Source organism: Porites lutea, chromosome 3 (genome assembly GCF_958299795.1).
Source record: "Porites lutea chromosome 3, jaPorLute2.1, whole genome shotgun sequence".
Taxonomy (NCBI): domain Eukaryota; kingdom Metazoa; phylum Cnidaria; class Anthozoa; order Scleractinia; family Poritidae; genus Porites; species Porites lutea.
This window is the reverse complement of record NC_133203.1, coordinates 11,992,978-12,012,794: the sequence shown is the minus strand read 5'-3', so window position 1 is coordinate 12,012,794 and position 19,817 is coordinate 11,992,978. Positions and strand designations below refer to the sequence as shown.

The 19,817-nt window shown below is 38.6% G+C and overlaps 1 protein-coding gene across 3 annotated transcripts in view; it reads left to right on the top strand.

The window, feature by feature from the left end:
- LOC140930483 (integrin beta-1-B-like) overlaps positions 1–19,817 on the top strand; it is a 45,624-nt gene that overhangs the window by 20,678 nt on the left and 5,129 nt on the right. For all 3 annotated transcript variants that reach the window (XM_073380195.1, XM_073380193.1, XM_073380194.1), the window contains 13 exons: positions 2,393–2,470; positions 2,841–2,936; positions 3,464–3,559; positions 6,674–6,747; positions 8,109–8,166; positions 9,660–9,724; positions 9,954–10,041; positions 10,155–10,225; positions 10,322–10,384; positions 14,478–14,550; positions 14,773–14,854; positions 16,315–16,442; positions 18,068–18,175. In XM_073380195.1, the coding sequence (XP_073236296.1) occupies positions 2,393–2,470; positions 2,841–2,936; positions 3,464–3,559; positions 6,674–6,747; positions 8,109–8,166; positions 9,660–9,724; positions 9,954–10,041; positions 10,155–10,225; positions 10,322–10,384; positions 14,478–14,550; positions 14,773–14,854; positions 16,315–16,442; positions 18,068–18,175 (1,080 nt within the window). The remainder of the gene's footprint in view (positions 1–2,392; positions 2,471–2,840; positions 2,937–3,463; positions 3,560–6,673; positions 6,748–8,108; positions 8,167–9,659; positions 9,725–9,953; positions 10,042–10,154; positions 10,226–10,321; positions 10,385–14,477; positions 14,551–14,772; positions 14,855–16,314; positions 16,443–18,067; positions 18,176–19,817) is intronic.

Sequence of the window (19,817 nt, the reverse complement as noted above, 5' to 3'; positions counted from 1 at the left end):
CACTAGGGGATTGAATTGTGATGCTGAAGGTGAGGTGAATTCACTAGACTGCTGGAAGTTGTAGAAGGCTAATGTAAACGCCAACCACAGCATCAGTTTATCAGATGGCAAGAAATCAGGTGCATGAGATACCTCCTTCTTAATCTGCCGAAGAAGGGACATGGTTACAGGGAGGTGCTGATGAGATGAGAGCCCCATGGTGTGCTTGATTCCACGCAGAAAGAGATGAAGGTGCAGTGCTGAGGAGAAGGGGTTCAGTATGCTGTTTTCAGTGTATATAAAACTGAGGCCTGTCATGTATAACTTTATGGTCTTGTAGAAGTCTTGGTCAGCCAAGAAGGGGGCAAAGAAGGGTAGTGTGGTCCAACTGGCCGGGAAACTTTGCCATCCTCTGGAGGCACAGAAGCCAGAGTATCTCTGAATGCCAGCCTGGTAGGAGCGGCGGGTTGAGTCTGCAAGGTGCATGGTAAGGGGGTCTCGGGAAGAGCCTGATGCCCAAATGTCCACTACCGCTTGATTGTCACAGTGAAAGAGGAGCTTCACTCCAGACCACTGATCACCCAAGAGGAGACATAGAGAACAGTGGGGTAAAGCTCTTTCCATTGGATTGATTGATTCTGGAGGCCAGGGGTCAGCAATCCAACAGCCTGCATAGAACATGCCATAGCCAATACTTCCAGAAGCGTCAGTGAAAAGCTCCAGATTTGGTGCTCTTGTCCCATGGGGGTCTGGTATGATGGCATGCCCGTTCCAAGGGAGAAGAAGCCGTAGCCACCGATCGATGTCGCTATGGGCTTCGCAGTTCATGGTGACATGGTGGTGTGGGAGGTGTGCGGTGGTAGAGAGATCAATTTGACAGCATAAATTTGGAAGGGCCAACCATAAAATAGTCATCTAGATAATGCATGAGGTCCTGAATGTGATAGTTGGTCTTCAGGAGCCACTGAAAGGCATCGGCTAAGCGATTGAAGAGGAAGGGGAGGATGGCAAACTGAAGGGAAGGCGGTGATCGATGTAAAAGTTGCCCGGCCAGTGGATGCCAAGTAGTTTGCGGTCCTCCGGGCAGACTGTGCAGAGTCTATAAAGCATGTTCCAAATCCACTCTCATGCAATAGAATCCACAGAAACAGCATTGATTCTATGAAGGGCTGCAACATGGTGGTCGCCAAGTCACCAGTGGCATTTATATGTATATTTTCTGCTGGGAAAGGACGACATTGCGGACTTTTCTCCCTGGTTGTGAACTGCCTCCAAGAAAGAAAACAAGGAATAATGAAGATGAGCCAGAATCCAACAGAAATTATGAAAAAACAAAGGTCATGAACATTTCAAAGCAGCTAGAATAATATTTGGTTGATATGCTAGTCCACAAATACCAGTAAAACTTGTTTGGATTAGCAAGCTAAATTTCATTGTCAATGTTGCTGCTCTTTTTTGTGGAGAACGCTGTATACAGTATTTACCTACTGGGAAAATTTGTCGGTGATATCGAGGGTTTGTTATATCTAAAACCTCGATTTAACAAATTTTTGTGAAAAAAAGGAAAATGTATGTTAATTTCCAACACCCAGCATTTTTGGATCTGAACAATTTCTGTAATAAACATGTGTATACGAAGCTATTGTCAGTTCCGAGCTGTACATAGCTATGGCACTAGAAACACAAGAACAGGCAAGCAAACTTGCTTAAAAGTACTATACACATCAATTTTATCCTTGTAAGTCTGTTTCACATTCATCTTTAGCTGTCTTTGGGTCACATGTTGACATTTATTCGTTATATCAATCAAGATATATTGTACGTTTGCATTTCTGGAATGTGTTCGTTATAATGAGGATTTTATTAAATTGAGGTTCATTATATTGAGGTTCTCTTCCATACATTTTATTGTAATTTCGGCCAGGCTGAAGAAAATCGTCCGTTATACTGAGGACTTCATTTTTTAGAGGTTCGTTAAATCAAGGTTCCACTGTAATAAATTTCAGTGCACATTATTTTTTTTTAGTTCTTTTACCGTTAAAGTCCGTTAAACATACATTTCTGGAAATATAGTGGAAGTTGAGGGCCTCTTAATTTTGACCTGGGCAACTAAAAAATCAAATTAACTGGCCCGGCTGGCCACCAAGCACTAAAGTTAATTTTCATCCCTGTTCTATGGTAACCATATTTTCGTTTTGCTGTTAAAATCAACTTGCTGTAAAAGATAATATGTAATTGAGCATTGGGAAATTTTATCTGAAGAGTGCTGCACCAGTTGTGTTGAATGTCAAATCTACATAGTGAAAAATGTGAAGTCAAATCACATTGCTGGTGTGTCTTCAGCCATGATCAGAGTGATTGCGATCAACATTGTCTTGTTATTCATGATATTCTTTTTATATCCTTTTATTAGCTTGGGGGTATTGTCACTCCAAATGATGGAAAATGCCACCTTAATTCAAATGGAGAATATGACAAATCCAATGAGCAGGTATGGTTAAACCACACTAACAAAAAAAAGCATTAATTTAATATGAAGAGATGTTAGACAGTTCATATCTACTTTAACAACATGAAATCATGATTATTTTTATCTGCCGTGTTTGTAAATCCTGCCAAGCTATTTTTTTGCCTGCTATAAGAAATTTTTCTCAAGGTATCTGCTTTGGATGGAGTAGCAGTAATTTGTTATGGTTGCATGTATTCATAATTTATTTAGCCTCTGAGAAAGATGCTGAGAGTTTTGTTGAAGAGCTCCTCATGAAGAAATTATTGATGGCGTTGTAGCTAAATCACAATGTAAGATACCCGGTGCATGACTGATATGTATGTGACTTGATATTGCTTTGTCCCTCTTGCAGGATTATCCCTCCCTTGCACAACTTCATGAGAAACTTCGGGATAGCAATATTCTACCAATATTTGCAGTTACAGATAGCGTTAGTGTTCTTTATCAGGTAGCCATCTTATTATTTATTTTATTTTCATTTATATTTTAATAATTTATTATGTTGTGTTATGTTTATTATGTTTAGAATGTTGTGCTTTTTATTATTTACAGTTTGAAACTTTAACTATATTGCTACTTAACATAATATTAACAAACAAGTGATTTACTGTAATTGTTGTCAGTTATTCAAAAAACATGTTTTTTTTTTAAATAAATGCCACCCTTGAATAAACACGGCATCAGAAATGCTAAAAACTTAATAAAACCGTGACATGTAATCAATTAAATACAGTATTTAAGGATGGGTTCCTTTTTAGAACCCCTAAACAACGTAGCAAATTCACAAACCAATGATTATTACACTGCCTTTCATTTTGACTGTGTATGTTTGTTAACACACTCAATCATCTTAATTTCTTTTCAATTTCTTTATCTCCACCTTTTGTGTGGTGGCTGGGTGTGAGACACAACTTGCTGTTCTTGGAATCGTCTTGATGGATAATATTTTATTCAAGTTGGTTTTTAATTGTGTAGAGTTTGAGCACTATGTGGAGTGATGTGGGAGCTGTGGCTGGAAAACTTGATGACGATTCTGGAAATGTTGTTTCTCTTATTGCAAGTAAATATGAGGTATGGTACTTGATAAACTTCCAGCTGTTGTTTAACTTGATCAACGCGACATAAATTCCCCCCAAATTATACAGTATTAACTTCATTCAGGGTAGGAAAACGTCCAGGTCCAATTGCCTGGCGCAAGTAAATTTCGATCTTGGGCAAGTAAAAATAGAAGTCTAGTGGCCCAGTGGGCAAGTGAAATTAGACACAGTATTCCTATGGGTCTGTCTGAAAGTTTTAACTTTATCATTTGTAATTTCCAGAAAGAGTGTATTTCAAAACTGAAAACTGCAAGTTGAGTGACAAAATTAGTTGAAAGCATGAATCAATTTAAAATCCAGGTGCATGTTTGTTTGCTCTTGTTACTCTACTGATCACCATAATGGTCAAATCCAGCAGTTACTCTGTATCTGGCATAGTATTTTAAGTACCAGTAGTCTCTACACACTTTGTCATAATATATACTGAGCAATTATTGAATGAGGCTGTGTAGGATGTGAAGAATAATGCGTATCGAGGCAAGATAACATCAACTGAGATCTGCATAATTCGTCACAACACGCGAAAGCTAAATTCAACAATTGTTTCATTATTCATTCAAAATATTTTAAAGTTCTTAACAAGCTTACCTCTTCGTAGACTTTCGTCTAAACTTTGGCCTCTTTTTTGGCACAGTTTCAGGATAAAAACGTAGGTTTTTTTTGCAGATACTTTTGAAAAAGTAGATAAGATATATTCCATCAAGCAATATGTTTTGCGTATGATTGCTTTCCTTCAGGCAGGTACAAAAGTCAGACCGGATCAACTCGGACCGCCAGGCCGGGTCGGATCAACTCGGATCGACTCGGACCAACTCGGATCGAATAAAAAAATTAAAAAAAAATAAAATTGGCCTCGGATCAACTCGGATCATTAAAAAAAACCAAATCGGATTATAAAAAGAAAAATAAAATCAGTCGGCATCACTTAACTTTCACCCGTCATTTTGTTTTTTTCTCACGAACTCGTGGTTGCGTAAATTAATTTAATTTTTATTAATTTTAATGATACACCAGTGAGCAGCACACATACACTTCCAGGGAACATTTTCAACTTGGAAGGAGGAGAAATCATACTCGCCCGGGACAGCGAAAATTTTCGTACCCCAGGCGAGAATTGAACTCACGACCCTCCGAATACTTAACATTTAATGAATGAGGCTGAGTATCTTATGAAGAATTATGGAGATCGAGGAGGGTGTTATCCGTCGAGGCCGTAGGCCAAGGCGGATAACACCCTCCGAGACGCTGCATTTTTGACGTCATTTCCAAGTTAAAGTCAAAATTCTTCCAAATTTGGTCATCAGTAACTGGTTATGGTGAATTAAACGTGTGCTTTTAGCCAATCAGAATCGGGGAAATATTTTGAATGAATAATACATGTTTATGGGACGTTCCAACCACTGAACCGGAGGGTCGCGAGTTCGATTCTTGCCCGGGGCATGGAAATTTCCTTTGTCCCGGGCGAGCATGGTTTCTCCTCCTTCCAAGTTGAAAATGTTCACTGGAAATGCATGTGTGCGGCTCACTAGTGTATCATTAAAATTAAGTTCAGAAGTCCTGCAGAAAAAAAACAAACAGGAACAAACAAACAAACACTCTTCGGTATTAAACTATCTAAATGCGATTAACAGACCAGGCTTTTGATGCTTTTCTCATAAATAATTCGGTACACTTATTAATCAAAAATTATGCGCATAACTTATGATCACGCTCACCTCAAATTCTTTAGCTGCGATAAAATAAGAAATAAGCAAATATGTATTCTAGGCGACTGAAACTATCATTTTCTTGGAATGAAGCAAATTCATTGAGAAAGATGGTTCAGATTTTACCTTCCTCGAGGTCATCCATATCTGTGAAGCAGAGCGCGTCGTGTAACGCAACCACAACCACGAGTTTATAACATGATCCGAGAGGAACTGGCACTAGTAAAACAAAATAGTGCCTGAAAGCTACGGAGAAAAAAAGGATGATCTGGCCTTTTTTACCCTCCAAATGGGTTAAACTTTCAGTTTTGCTGATTTAATTTAATTTTTTTGATTGCTCCGAGTTGATCCGAGTCCAATTTTGTTTTATTTTTATTTTTATTTTTTATTCGATCCGAGTTGATCCGATCCGGACTGGCGGTCCGAGTTGATCCGGTCCGACTTTTGTACCTGCCTCTTTCCTTCCGTTCAGTTTTAGTCAGAGGTTCGGCTATTGTGTCTTCGGACAGCCACATGCCATTTTTTCAGTTTCCTCGTGAATAAACAGCTGGGCCACCGAGCTTGGAAATGATATAATAATAATAATAATAATAATAATAATAATAATAATAATAATAATAATAATAATAATAATAATAATAATAATAATAATAATAATAATAATAATAATAATAATAATAGTAATAATAATAATGATAATTTAATGAGTTTTATTAAATTTTCAACCTCGGATAATGCATTTCTAGCATTCTGATTGGTTCACTTAATCTCGTTAATCAGCTCATGTACCTTAGTTTGTCCTTATATAGAAAACAACAACATTTCTCTCGGGCAAAGCAGCAGAAAAAAGTAGATTTTGCGAGCTTTCTACCGCCACAAACTTTGGTTTGAAATTATTTCATGGTACTCCAAAGTTTCCTTACAAATTTACATTATGTAAAGAAATTTTATATAAGCTTAATTCTTCTGTACGTCGAGCTGATTATGTAACAACAATAACAACAAAGTTTACCTAAAAAATTTTCAGAATGGCTTGCAAGTCCTTGCAGGAGTAAGTTTTCAAAACCATTAGCAGATTTTTTTCGTGTTTGAAGAGCTTTTACATCTGTTAAAACTTTCGTAAGTCCATAACGGACCATAACAAACCTCAAGTGAATCCTACAACGCCGCGCAGCTTTCCATTGAACAACAACAACAACTTGATTAATGAAGCTGGATCTTTGTGCGGCTCCGATTCAGTGGAGGAAGAAAATGAAATTGAAGAGCAATTAGGTCGACCTCTGCAGTGTCATGCGATTTTCAGTCATCTGTAATTTGAATAGTGTGAGATAAAATGAACCTCAAACCATGGGAGTAATATTATGTTTTATTTCCCTGTGCAGGAAATTGTGTCTACAGTCCGCCTTGAGTACAAAGCACCAGAAAAAGTGTCAGTTACTGTTAAAGCTAAGTGTGGGTGAGTAAAGAAAAGACATTTTCTGTCACTCCAACAGCTTTTTCTGGGTGTTTTGGCTGAATTTCTCTCAACGGTTTGGTGAATGTTTGGCCTGGTTTTCATTGACCAAGAAAAATAGACGTTTTGAATTCAAACATGAGTACAATGGAACCTTGATTATCCAGACTAAGTGTTAGATTTCTGTATCTGGTATTGTACTTATGTCTCGCTTTTGATTGAAAATAAAATTAATTAGTTCTACAATCTTAATCAAGTTCTTAACAATTTCTCTGTGGAATACATGAAACTCAGCAGGGGTCAATTTAAGACGGAAGCCATTAGGAAATTGAGTAATTTTAATTTTCAGTGGACAAAAACCTTTATTTAAACAATATCACATTCCTTTTTTTCATTTTTCAAGGGCTATAGATGTAATTAGTTATCTGTAATAACACCAAAGAAAATTTTTAATGGAAGCCAGAGAAAACGATTGTCAAATTTCACAAAATAACATCTTACACATGAAATTTTCAGAGTTTTACCCGTGTTTTCATAGTTCTTGTGAAATTTGACATTTATTTTCTCCGGCTCCCATGAGAAATAGCCTTTAGTGTTATCATTCGATCACCAAGTTTATTTTTTATGAATATCTTTGGAAAGCGAAGCGATCTGCCTTTTTTCACGCAAGAACGATATCACGCGTGGTTTCGTTTACGCATGAGCAGAATGTTATTTGCAGCCAAACACAGTTGGATGACATTGCGCATGATCAGACCATTGTTTGTAGGCAGTTATTTGCAGTTCACGTGGTGGGCTTTCAGCCAATGAAAAGGAAGAAAAATCTGCATCGAATGATAATATACTATATCTATAGCCCTTGAAAGGTGTAAAAAGGAATGCGGTATTTTTTAAATAATTTAAACAATATTATTCTGGCACAAGGTTTTTGTCCACTGGAAGTTGAAATTACCCAATTTTCTGATGGATTCAGTCTTAATAATACTTTTACAAGTGCAATATAGAAGTGTAGCTATTGTTTTCAAACTCAAAAACAATCCCCAGGGCTGGGTTTGGATTATGGAGTTTCTGTTAATGGGAAATGTTTATATGCTATCTTTTTGTTAGATGGTAGGTCAGTTCAGCTTGATGTTGGTTCTCAACCTTGCTTGCAGTGTATTTTTCCAGGCACTCCAGAAATAAAAAGGATACTGATCATACATGTGCACTGATTGACATTTTTGACTGAACACATGCTTTAAATTACTATTCGTCTCTCTGAAATTGTTACTAACAAAAAGGGGCAACCATTTGCAAACTTAGGTGCATTCTCTTTTATTTTTATGTCCATTACATTGAGGGAGTTTTTAAATTATGTCTTTTAGAAGTAGTTCAGTGAGTATTCAGAGCCCAAAGTGTTCCAATGTCAAACTGGGGCAGACGGTAAGCTCTTGTGTCAGTCATTTTATAGATGAAAATGGTGAACCTGTTACTAAGTGCATCAACAAGTATTTATAATTTTTTTTGAAATTAGATCCCTTCCTCCCGGCCCACAACGGCCACCTTTCTTCTGTCCCCAAGGTGGCCGTGGTGGAGAAGTTTTACACTTAGGAACTCTTGCTTTATAACATACCAAAAGTCCTAAATTGGATTCTAATCAGGGCCGAGTTGTTCAAAGCTCGGTCAAGATAACCCAGGGTTAGTGCAAAATTTGAATTCAGATTTGAAAGCTTAAAAAGTAAATTCATTTAGCTAAAAATTCGTTGTATCGTGCTGTGCGTTTTGCAGACTTCGAAGGATTTTTGGGTTTTTCTGTTCCGTCAATCATCTTAGCGAACCTCTTAGGAAGCACATGTAAACTTGTTCAGGTTCAAAAGGTCATGGTTTGTGATTCGTGATTGGTGGATTTCGATCCGTTTTGTTTGTTTCATGTTTCAAGGTTCGTTGCTTTGTGATCGTCTTGTTTTGGGGAATAATCGACTAGTTAAGTTTGCTTCGCAGATAATTCTGATCTTTCTTATTCTTGTCACTTGCAAGAATAAAGCAACGTCTGCCTCTTACCTGCGACAAAAAAAAACTACTCACCATTGCGATTTCCTTCGCTATTCTTGAACAATCTAGAGTCATTCTCAGCCAAGCTTGGCGAGCACGTAACATTGTGATTTGCATTAACCCCGCCTTCACTAAAATGATTGACGGAACAGAAAAACCCAAAATCCCTTCGAAGTTTGCAAAACGCGCAGCGCGATACAACGAATTTCGCTGTAATTCTTTTTGTCTACAATATGATGATTGGATGATCTTAAAGAATAGAAAAGATTATCCGAGAAATTGCTTTCGAGTAAAATAAAAGATACCCAGATTAAAATTCAACCTCAGGTTAATGCTAATCGGCCTTTCAACAACTGTGCCCTGGATTTATTGAAGTCCTAGCAGCTTAGACCTCTTGTTGATACCACATGGTAAGAAGGCTGACGAAACCTTTCATGTCGTAATGCTTAATATGAAAACGTTTTTAAATAAAATTTTAAATACAAAGATGTTTCTTACCATATAGCAGCTAGAGACTAACAAAAACAAACAAAGGATAAAATCTAACAATTTTGAGCCAACATGATGCTTTAAGCCATTACCTTGGAAGTGCACATAAACCGTGCGTGTGCAGATCCACATCCCTTGTACCGCATGTGACGTCATCAGTTTGTGCAGTCAAGCACAACTTTGTCATCCACCTTGTGCAGGGAAAAAAGATCTTTCAAACCATGAGATCCTATAAGCTTTCCAAAAACCTTTTCCCACCGAAATGTAGCCTAGTAAATGCTCAGCAAAAGGACAAGAGAAGCGACTGTGAAACTTTGACATGTACTATTGGTAATAACTGAGGGAAAGATAGTCTGCCTTTCCTAACTGGTAATGTTATTGTTTCTTCAACGCAGGTTACTTTTGATATCTCTGTGAAGTTAGATGAGTGTCCTGAATCAGAGGCTGAGAGGCAGAAAAGGTAAACAAAATCCTAGTCAAAATGTCATAAAAAGATCTGCATATTAATGGTATTTAACACCCTCCTACATGATACATGAGTTACCACCCTACAATTTTAAGCCTGCAGTGCAGTTGCCATAACCTGATTGAACCCCAGTGCCCACACAGAAAACAGCGGCACTTCAGGCTATAGGCTGTGCAATTGAAACTTATTGTGTTTGTTAATGGTGAGTGTGTTGTTTTTATAGCCTCAAAATTTCAGTGCCAGGGTTTGGATCTGTAACGTTGGATTTGAGTTTTATATGTGAATGTCAGTGTGAACAACCTAACATGAAGGTATGTTGAACTACAAGTTCTTTGGCTGCTATCTGCAACATTTTTTTTCCTACATTTAATGTTTGCTGGTTAGGTGTATGTGATTTAAGTTTTATTATTCGACCTTATTTTAGCAAAATAACAGCAAAATTTGCAATGGAAACGGCACATTGAGTTGTGGAATATGTGAATGCAACCAAGGAAGGTGAGAGTGGTGACCCTGTGCATATGACTTCTCAGCTTGGTCAGTGCTTTAACCAGCTAGTTCATAATTTACAACATATCTATCTTTCTGAAACAGATTTGGAGAATTCTGCCAGTGTAACACACCATTTGAGCAAACAGATCTATCAAAATGCAAGAGGTGGGTATTGTTTTGCTTGTTCATTTTTCTGACATGTATCGTGCCTATGCTAACTAAGGGACATTTGTCAGTGTGCCAGGAAAAATGATATAGTAGGTTCTCAAAGCTATTCGAGGTTCGCAAATACACAAAATTTGGCGTATTTTACGCCAAAATTGTTCAGATGACTCCACTGAGGTTACGGAGGGAGTCACTTCGACTCCAAAAATTTTCGGTAACAAACAGGGAGCCACTTCGACTCCAGAAATTTTCGGTAACAAACACAGTTTTGTCCTTACCGTTTTTTCTCAACAAATACAATTTACGTTAATTGTGAACGTTGTAAACCGTAATTAAAACATTTAAGAATTATACTGCACGACAAAACAGGAAGAGGGTAAATTACGATCAAAGCTTACTCGGTGACCGCCATCATGGCTTTGAGCTTTCCAGGTCAGCGGACCGCTACAGCTACTTTGTGTATCCCTCACGATATTGTATACATACCAGGGCCACGTGCTGGAAAGTCTGACATGGCTTTTTTCGTTGTGATACTTGACTCCAAATATTCCAAAATGTCTCCAAAATTTGTGAAGCAGAAGTCACACTGACTCCACTCATCAATAAAATTTGTAAACCCTGGGCTATTGAAGAGGCTATGTTTCGCTCCTGTGTGTGAAGGGGCTACTTTTAGCTAACGATTGAGAGTTTCAAGCTCTTGGAATTTATCTGCACTTGACGGTACAAAATGGAATATGGTGGCGTCCGAATGTGTCGTCGCAGTAGACCACTGAAAATTAAATTAATATTACATAAAGGGTTACTATACAAATCAGTTTCAGTTGAACCGATGACGGGCAAATATTGACTTCCAATTTTTGTTGCGGCTATTGCTAGTAAGGCAGCTTCGAAACTTCGATGCTTGATCGGTAGGTTGCATAACGAATATCTTGCTTTTAAATAACCACTCACCTGACCGATTTTTCCCGCGTCGCGCAAAGTCGAGGTGTCGGCGCTAAGGTAATTAAATATTAAAAAAAAAAATCTAAACAAACAGCTTGAAAATGCGAATCAGGCTATGTCACAAGGATATAGCTGTTTTTGGTCTATTATGTGCGAAAGTCATTACTTAGTAACTTAACCCGGCATACACAAATGAAATGCTCCTGTAGAGTTATGAAGTTTTACAGTTAAGTCAAGTCAAGCGTACCCCCTAAGATTAGTACATTAATGAATTTATTATTCGAAAGTTGAATCCGTTGGTAGTTGTAGGTTTCAGATTCATGTCGATTCATTTCTGCATTGTTGCATGCGTAATGAGCTGTGAATTCACACGCGAGTCAGTTACGAAATTTCTACCAGCTAAGTTTCCCTGAATTTGATGTAAATGTCTTCTATGAAATTTAACCCATTTAAAGATTTCAATCTGACCAAATACAGAGAAGTTCTCGTAGAATTTTCACAGCTCTTTACGCATGCAGGAATGCCGATTTGAATTTGACACTAGTTACCGGAACAACTAACGGATTAATTTTTCCATTAATAGAATCTTAGGGGGTCTGCTATCCTTCCCTCCTGGTCTTTTAACAAGCAAAAGCAAACAGTTTCAACGCCTAAATATATTCTGCAATAAAAAGATAGCAAATAATATGACGTAGCCCCAGTGAACCCGGATAAAGGGAGTAACCAAAGTACAATTGGCAGGTAACTACTAGTAGTAATCGGAACATAGAAGAGTGCGTTCAATATGCTTGTTAGGCGTACAGCTAACAGTTTGATCATGGTATATATTTTAAACGTAAGGACTGCTTACAGCGAAACTTCTATTTAAACTGTGTATCACTATGAAAAAGTCTTGAAAGTGGAGCTCCTGTCAGCTGTTTATAAGTTTGACACAGAGCCACTTTTCTAGCTATTCTAATTGAAGTGGCTCGTTGGATCACCAGTCGATTCTAAGGTATATCATTCAATCCAAATAAATACCATAGACCTAAAGTGTTCGTTTGTCCGGTGCCGAAAATATCACAAGTCATGATGAAATGGCGCCGCCGAGCTTCACATCTCGGTAGATTTATTTTGTAGCACAACGGCCGCCGAGCTACACAACTCGGTAGATTTACTTTGTGGCACCGACGACCGCCGAAACTTTTGAACAATGAACGCTTTGGAACGCTTTACGAAGACAGAATAGCTGTTGAAAGATGAACGCCGAGGACACACGAATCACCATATGAGTTAGTGCGTCAAAGTGAGGCAAAAAGGAAGCCAGCGCCTCAAAGCGAGGCAAATGTGTGTCGACACAAATGAAACAAGACGCTACGGAGCGTACACTTCGGAATCGTGGTTTTGGAACTGATTAATTATAAATGCGGAGGAACAGTAAGAAATGAAATATGGTAAGAGTAAGGTGTTAATTTGTGAAATTATGGGATTTGTCAGGATATTCTGAAAAGAGCAACATCCAAGAGGCCTACTTGCCAAAAACTAGCATTTCGGGACAAATTGTCTCTGAGATACTAGCCCAGTTATACTCTGATGACTCCATACAAATCCTTCTAAATTTGACTTGGGCCACAAGTTTAGACGTAAGTCAAATATGAGGTTACTGGCGGTGAATAACAAGTCTAACAAAACAAACAGTGAAAAAAGACTTCTCTATTTTTCTTAGTCACATCAGGCTTCAAAAACAGCACAGCAGTCTCAGGCACTGATTAAAGATATGTAAGGCATTGGTAAGGAGTCAATTACGTTGAACATGGAATTGGCTAAAACTCAATGTTACGAGTTCGAATGTTTTGAGGATAATTATTCACTGACTGTCAGCACGAAGGGATGTCGGATTAACACAGGGAAGTTTAATACCAAAGGAACATAGCCTTTACAGAGCTTTAAAACACAGCATCCGCCAACACAAACTTGCCTTGAGCTTAAGTAAAACTACATAGCCTCTGCCAATAGTAACAAACTCTCACTTGAACTTCAGATATCTTACGGCGTCCGCCAACTTGTAAACATAGAACTTGAAAATCGACCTTCGTCACACTTGACTAAACACAGCAGTCCAGCTCGTGGGAAAAAAACTTAGTTCGTGAAAAGAACTCGCTTGGAACTTGTATACCGTTTGACATAAGGTTCTAGAAAATACTAAACAGGCGAATAGTAGTAGCTTTTCGGCATATTTATGATTTCAGTAACTGATGCAAATCTGCTGACCCATGCTGAAATGTAAACATGCCCTAATTAATTATTCATGAATAATCCAAAAACGTAGAGAAAGTTTGAGAAAGTCACGCAATGCATGAAAGCAATTTCACTACGGAACACTCAACAAAGCAGCAGTTGCAAAGAGGGCTCACTCGTGAAATGTTTTTCAACACTCGAAGAGAAATTTCGTGTCTCTGCGCGGCCACTTAATATCCTCTATTTATTCCTCGAGTAAATTTAAGACTAAACTCGAATTGATCTCAAGATATCACGAAGTAGTCCGGTCTCATTTCGTGAAATAGCCGAAACAAGCCGAAAAGTCACGAACTTGCACGTTCAATCTTGTCCCGAAACTAGTGCATCATTTCATAACTGTTTTTCTTATCCCGAATTACCGTGGGTCACAGTAGCGCAATCGGCTAATCCCTCAACTTAGAGTCTCCTTTGATCTGACGGGTCACACAGGTGAGTCGGTTCAAGCCTCGGGAAAGCCAAAATAGTAATTCTTTCTTCCTCGAAAAAGTTAAAGAATAAATCGAAGAAATTGAAGTGATCTCGAAATATCTCGAACTAATTCGGCCTCGTCAAATAGCCGAATAAAACCGAAAACCTACAGACTTTGCGTGCCCAATCTTGTCAAAAAAAGTCAACTTTGATACATTCCTGAGCGTCGCGAATCCTTTACTTTGCGCTCCGCCGAAGTAAGAACCTGGCTTGTTATTTGCAGAGGACACCCAATAATGCACAGAACACCCAACCGAAATTAGGGGTTGCGTTCTCGTACCTCGAACGCAATAGTAACAAATTATTATGGTTGTTACCCACAATGTTTTTAAAATTATTCCTCGTTCATTGTTGATAGTTGATGCTCTGTCGGTGTCTGTATCAACAAGCTGTCTTTTCTTTGCAGGACTAACTCCTCAGATGAGCTTCCTTGTAGTGGCAGAGGTGAATGTGTTTGTGGAAAATGTGTTTGTAGATCAGTAAGTATAACACAGTCTGTTAAAAATAATCAGAGAATGGAAAAAAAACTGTCGTGGCCATAACTTATTCATGACTGAGTTTAATCACCCATAGTACGTAAAGACAGCATAAATTATTTGATTGTGCATTCCTTAAGACATGTTCCTCTCTCCCAGCGGAATGAATTTTGAGATGTAGAGATGATATTGTTTATCCTGATATTCGGTTTATATCAATTACAGGAGCAGGGAAGGCGATTTTATGGGGAGTTTTGTCAATGCAATGACTTCTCTTGCCCTGAAGATCAAGGCAAACTGTGTGGAGGTGAGTGAGGAAGGTTTTTGCTGTGCTGACTTTGAATCAGGACCTGATCACAGATGTTGCTGACTGTTGTCTGCCAATTTACCCTCCCTTTGTCTTTTATTTGTATTAAAAATAATAAGTGTATATCTCCACACATCCTGTTTTGCACTATACCCAGTATGTCTGTCCGTCACTAGGGGGGAAGGCGAAGGGGGTGGGGGCGGTGCAGCGTGCAAAGAAAGGAGTGTCCGATAGCCTGGGGCTAGTGGATTTTGCTATCGGGCTTGTGAATTCTGTTCTTAACTTGCCCGACAAGTGAAGTTTTGTGGGGAATTCGAATTGTGTAGGTCCGAAAAATATCTATACCCCCCCCGCCCCAAAAGAGGCCACTTTTGTTTTAGACCCCTCCCCCCCTGGAATTTCCATTCCAGGGGGTGCTTGTCATACCCCCTCCACCCCCTGTAATTTCCGTAATTTTCCAACTTGGTTGGGGAGCCCCTGGAAAGACTATTTCCGTCAAAAAATGCCGTTTCACTATACTTTTACCCCACTCCCCTCTCAATTTCCGTTGCCCTCCGTGGCGGGGTGTGGATATGTTCTGGAACTACACATTACAGAAGAACGTATAGTCAGTCCTACTCATCATTAATTTTTTTGGGTTAGTACATGCTAGCTACAGCCTGCCATTCTAGCAAGATGTAAAACGGACTCTCTTTGCACCCTGGGTGGGGTGCAAAGGGAGGTTATTATTGTGCCCCTTCCACACTGAAGGTGAAAGACGGTTGAAAGCTGTTTTATTGAAGACGGTTAAACCCGTTTGTTACATGTAAGCTTCTTACACAAATTTAGCACATTTGAAAGCACGTTTGAAGCCAGTCTTTTAGTTATCTTTGCATGATTTTCATTTGTTAACTGCGGAATTATTGTTGTTAATGTGAATGGGCTTTAATGTTCTTCACCTGTTTATTTTTTGGAATATCCGCCCTTTTGGACAGGAGGTCCCTGTATAGCCTATGCATAAGGGTATCTCCTTGTCTCAGAAAAAACCCAGGGAAAAAATGAAACAAAGCGAAGATAGATAGGTAGATAGATAGATAGATAGATAGATAGATAGATAGATGGATGGATGGATGGATGGATGGATGGACGGACGGACGGACGGACGGACGGACGATAGCTGAATTGCGTATTTACAAATGATCGAACTGATAAAATGTCTATATAAAACTAAGTTCAGTAAATATAAAAGTATAAAAAATATGATAAAAGGACTAAAAATCTACGTATATATATTATCGCTGCAGGATCTAATAATAAAACTGTTCCTAAAACGATCTGTCTTGCATTTAGGTACGATGAAGCGCCTGTTGCACCTTAAGACATAACGTGACGGTCCACTAAATTGTATGAACCTGTTATTAACCAGGGAAATTCAGACGGAGTTCAGGAAAATTAAAATAAATGTTTATACAATGTTTCAGGTCCCGATCATGGAGTTTGTCGCTGTCGTAAATGTATATGTAAAGACAAGTACTATGGGGATGTATGCAACATAAAGAACTGTACTTACTTCCCACAAGAGACACAATGCCGGAAAGATGCAAATTCCGTAAGTTGAGGGGGAAACATAAGTTAAGCCATACCTACAAGCGAAGCTCGCATTTAATACTGTCTGTTTCCCAGGAAAATACTTTAAAACATTGCGAGAAACTCATTTTAACTTATAACCAATGAAAAAAGTTTATTACATGTGATTATGCAACAATTAATGTGATGAACGTACTGGTATAATGGTAATTTCTGTTCAAGGAATCCCCTTTCCTTTTATTGGTGATTGCTGGATATTTTAGCAAGGTTCGCACTGCTCCTGGAATTCCTGAAAAAACTCCTGGAGTTTTGAAACTTTTTTTCCAGAAGCATGGAAAAAACCTTAAAAATTCAATTTTGGCATAAAATCCTGGAAAACTCCTCGAATTTAATCTTAGGGCGCTTTCCAAAAGTCAGAACTGGCCGGCCAGACCATGGCAGGAGCAGCATTTTGACAATGAAATAGGCTTTTCCCAACCGTTTTTGCTGAAAAACCATCTCCTTCGTGCATAGTATTTAGGATTTGACGGATCTGGTTGGATAGTTTTGATTAAAAGTAAAATTCTCATTACTACGGGAATGGTCTGGCCGGTCAGTTAGCGCCCTTAGTTGTAGGATTAAAAACGAATGAGGAAGTTTTGAAAACGTTTCTCTACATACACTTTCACTTCGTAAGTAACTTGTTCTAAAGAAAATTGATGTGATTTTTACAACTTTGGGCCCCTGGATTTTTTTGTTTATACTTTGGAAAACTCCTGGAAACTCCTGGAATTTCATAATCTACAGGTAGTACGAACCCTGTTTGAAAGGATCGAATAGCTTATGCTTGTTTTTCAATTTATTCTGAAAAGCTGATTCACCGGCCGAGAATTTCGTTTAGGAATAAGATGGCAGAAACTAGTAAGACCCGGCGTACCGCTGTCTTGTCTACACCGACCGACCTTAAAATCAGTAGATATAGTAATTTTTTTCTCTTTGTGTAAGTTAAGAAGAGAGAACTAAACCAATTAATAACATCCTATAAGTAATAACATTTTACGCGCAATATTGATTGTAGTTTTTTATTTACATTTCGCAATGTAATAGAGCGCGTGGATTTTACTTCGTCAATTAGTCCTCTTTTAAAATGTGTTTGCATCAACCGGCAAGATAAAATTTCCTTCGAAAATACCTTGAGAGCGAAGACTTTCCAAATATTTTAAAGTGAGCTCGAAACTGTTATCTGCCGTCATAAGAACGTAACAAAAAAAATTTAACGAATCAATATTGTCGTTGTTTGGTCGTTGGTTGATGAAGGAAAGTTATGATTTTGAGTCGTGTAAAATTCCTTAAGGATCATTCGTTCGAGTGAACCATATCGTTAGTCTGCCTGGTACTTAGGCCTGTACGGAAAGGGGGAACTAGCTCGTCCTCTTTTCTAGCACGTCAGCCACGCAGGATACCAGTCAAATCCTTTTACTTTACAGCAATTTGTTGTGTGATGCACTCCTGCAAGTAGCCTGATCCAGGGGTTTTCCCCAATCTCCTCTCGTTTTTATCCCTCGTCTGCCCTAACGCTCGCCGGGCTCGAATTAACGCGCTTCATGCTATCTGAAAGGCTGGAACAAGCTATTCTGCAATCTTTGCAATAACGATATTACTTTGCAGGAAATTTGCGGAGGTACCGAAAGAGGCGAGTGTAAACAAGATCCAGAGAACTGTTTCAAGTGTGAATGCAAAGAGAAGTATGATGGGACCTACTGTGAAAATTGTCCTGTAAGTAATTTGCCTTTATTAACAGGGGTGCTCGTTAGATAAAATACACATTTAATCCCTTTTGGGGTGTTACTCTAAATACAGTAAACAGCCGCTAATATGAACCTACGCAGTACTTTTTTTTGAACTCTGGCAAAATAGGTTCTTGTATTTTGGGGTTCTTATTAGAAATTTAGGCTACGTAGGCTCTTAATTTTTTTGGAAGGAGATAATAGATTGTTGATTACCAGAAAAATAAATAAACTTTTTATTTATTCACACTTTTATACTACCGAATTTATATACAGTTTAGTACAGTACGTTCTTGTTATACTTAAATTTACAACTCAAAGTTACACTCCCTGGTTAAATTGTTTATCATAGGGCCTGCTTACATGGAGGTGGGGGACCCCAGGTAGGTGAGGTAACCCGCCTGTTCATATAATCTCTCATATTAACTCGATCATTTTTACATGATAGGTGGGGTGACCCACCGCATGTTAGCTCGCCTATCGGGGGTCCCCCACCTCCAATGTAAACGGGCCCTTAACTAGCTACTCCCGCTCTGTATGTGGTCGGTCAATTGTAGCCTTGGTCTTTGGGTAGCTTTAATTAAAATATTCCTACTGAAGATTTTCACACATATAACATACAATAGGTGCGATAAAAGCAGGAAACGCAAGATTTCATGCACTAAGTCAGGACATTAAGATCGATTTACGCAGCTTTGATCAAAACACCCTGGATGTTTCGAGAAGTTTTTCACATTCGCGGTCTAGTCATTTCTTTAAAACTAAAACCGCATTTAAGATAATATTTTGCTTCAGAAAACCTTTATAGAGGGACATCTGTGAAAAGGGATTTGATCAGCACAGAATTTAACAGAATATTTAAAATTGTGGGGGAATTTCTCAATTTGTAATCGTCTAAGTCTACATTTTCGCGGTGTGAGCTAGCGTGCGGAAAGTACTGCTAGGCATTTCATTACGCTTCAGTTTTGCTTTAATACTTTCAAAACAGGTGCTCCACGGAATGTCAGTGAACACACATTTTTGGCCCAACAATGTTGGAGTTGTTGCGTCCGTTTGCACGTAGGTAAACGTTTGACCGGTTTCAAACTTTGCGCGACAACTCCTGACAACACGCAACAACAAGCAACGTTATGCAAACGGACACAACATGTAACATCCAACAATGTTGCGTTTGTTTGCACGGGGCTTAACGCATAAGAGTATCGAACTACGACTTAACAATGGCTGTCACAAAATCAATCCAAGCGGCTCCTTTTGGAATTTTCTGTTTTACGTCATCCTTGCCATTTCTTACTTGTGGGCGTGGAGCATTGTTCAGCATTGAAACGTCATCATCACCCAACGATTCCGCGTGGCACCTGTTCAAGCAAATTGAGATTTTTTTTCTGGTATACTCATGACTGCTTTTTTTATTAACTGTAAATAACTTCTTTTATATACGCGCGAGTTACTAGGACGCCTCCTCGAGATTTCGTCTTCTGGGCGAAATCCCTGCGGGGGCAATAACCCACATAAAAAATCCTGCTTTGGGTATTAAAGTGACAAATGTCTGCCAGGAGGTTCTTAATCCACAGGTTCTTATTAGCGGGTGTTTACTTTATTTCAAACCTCATACGTAGTGGTTACATTGG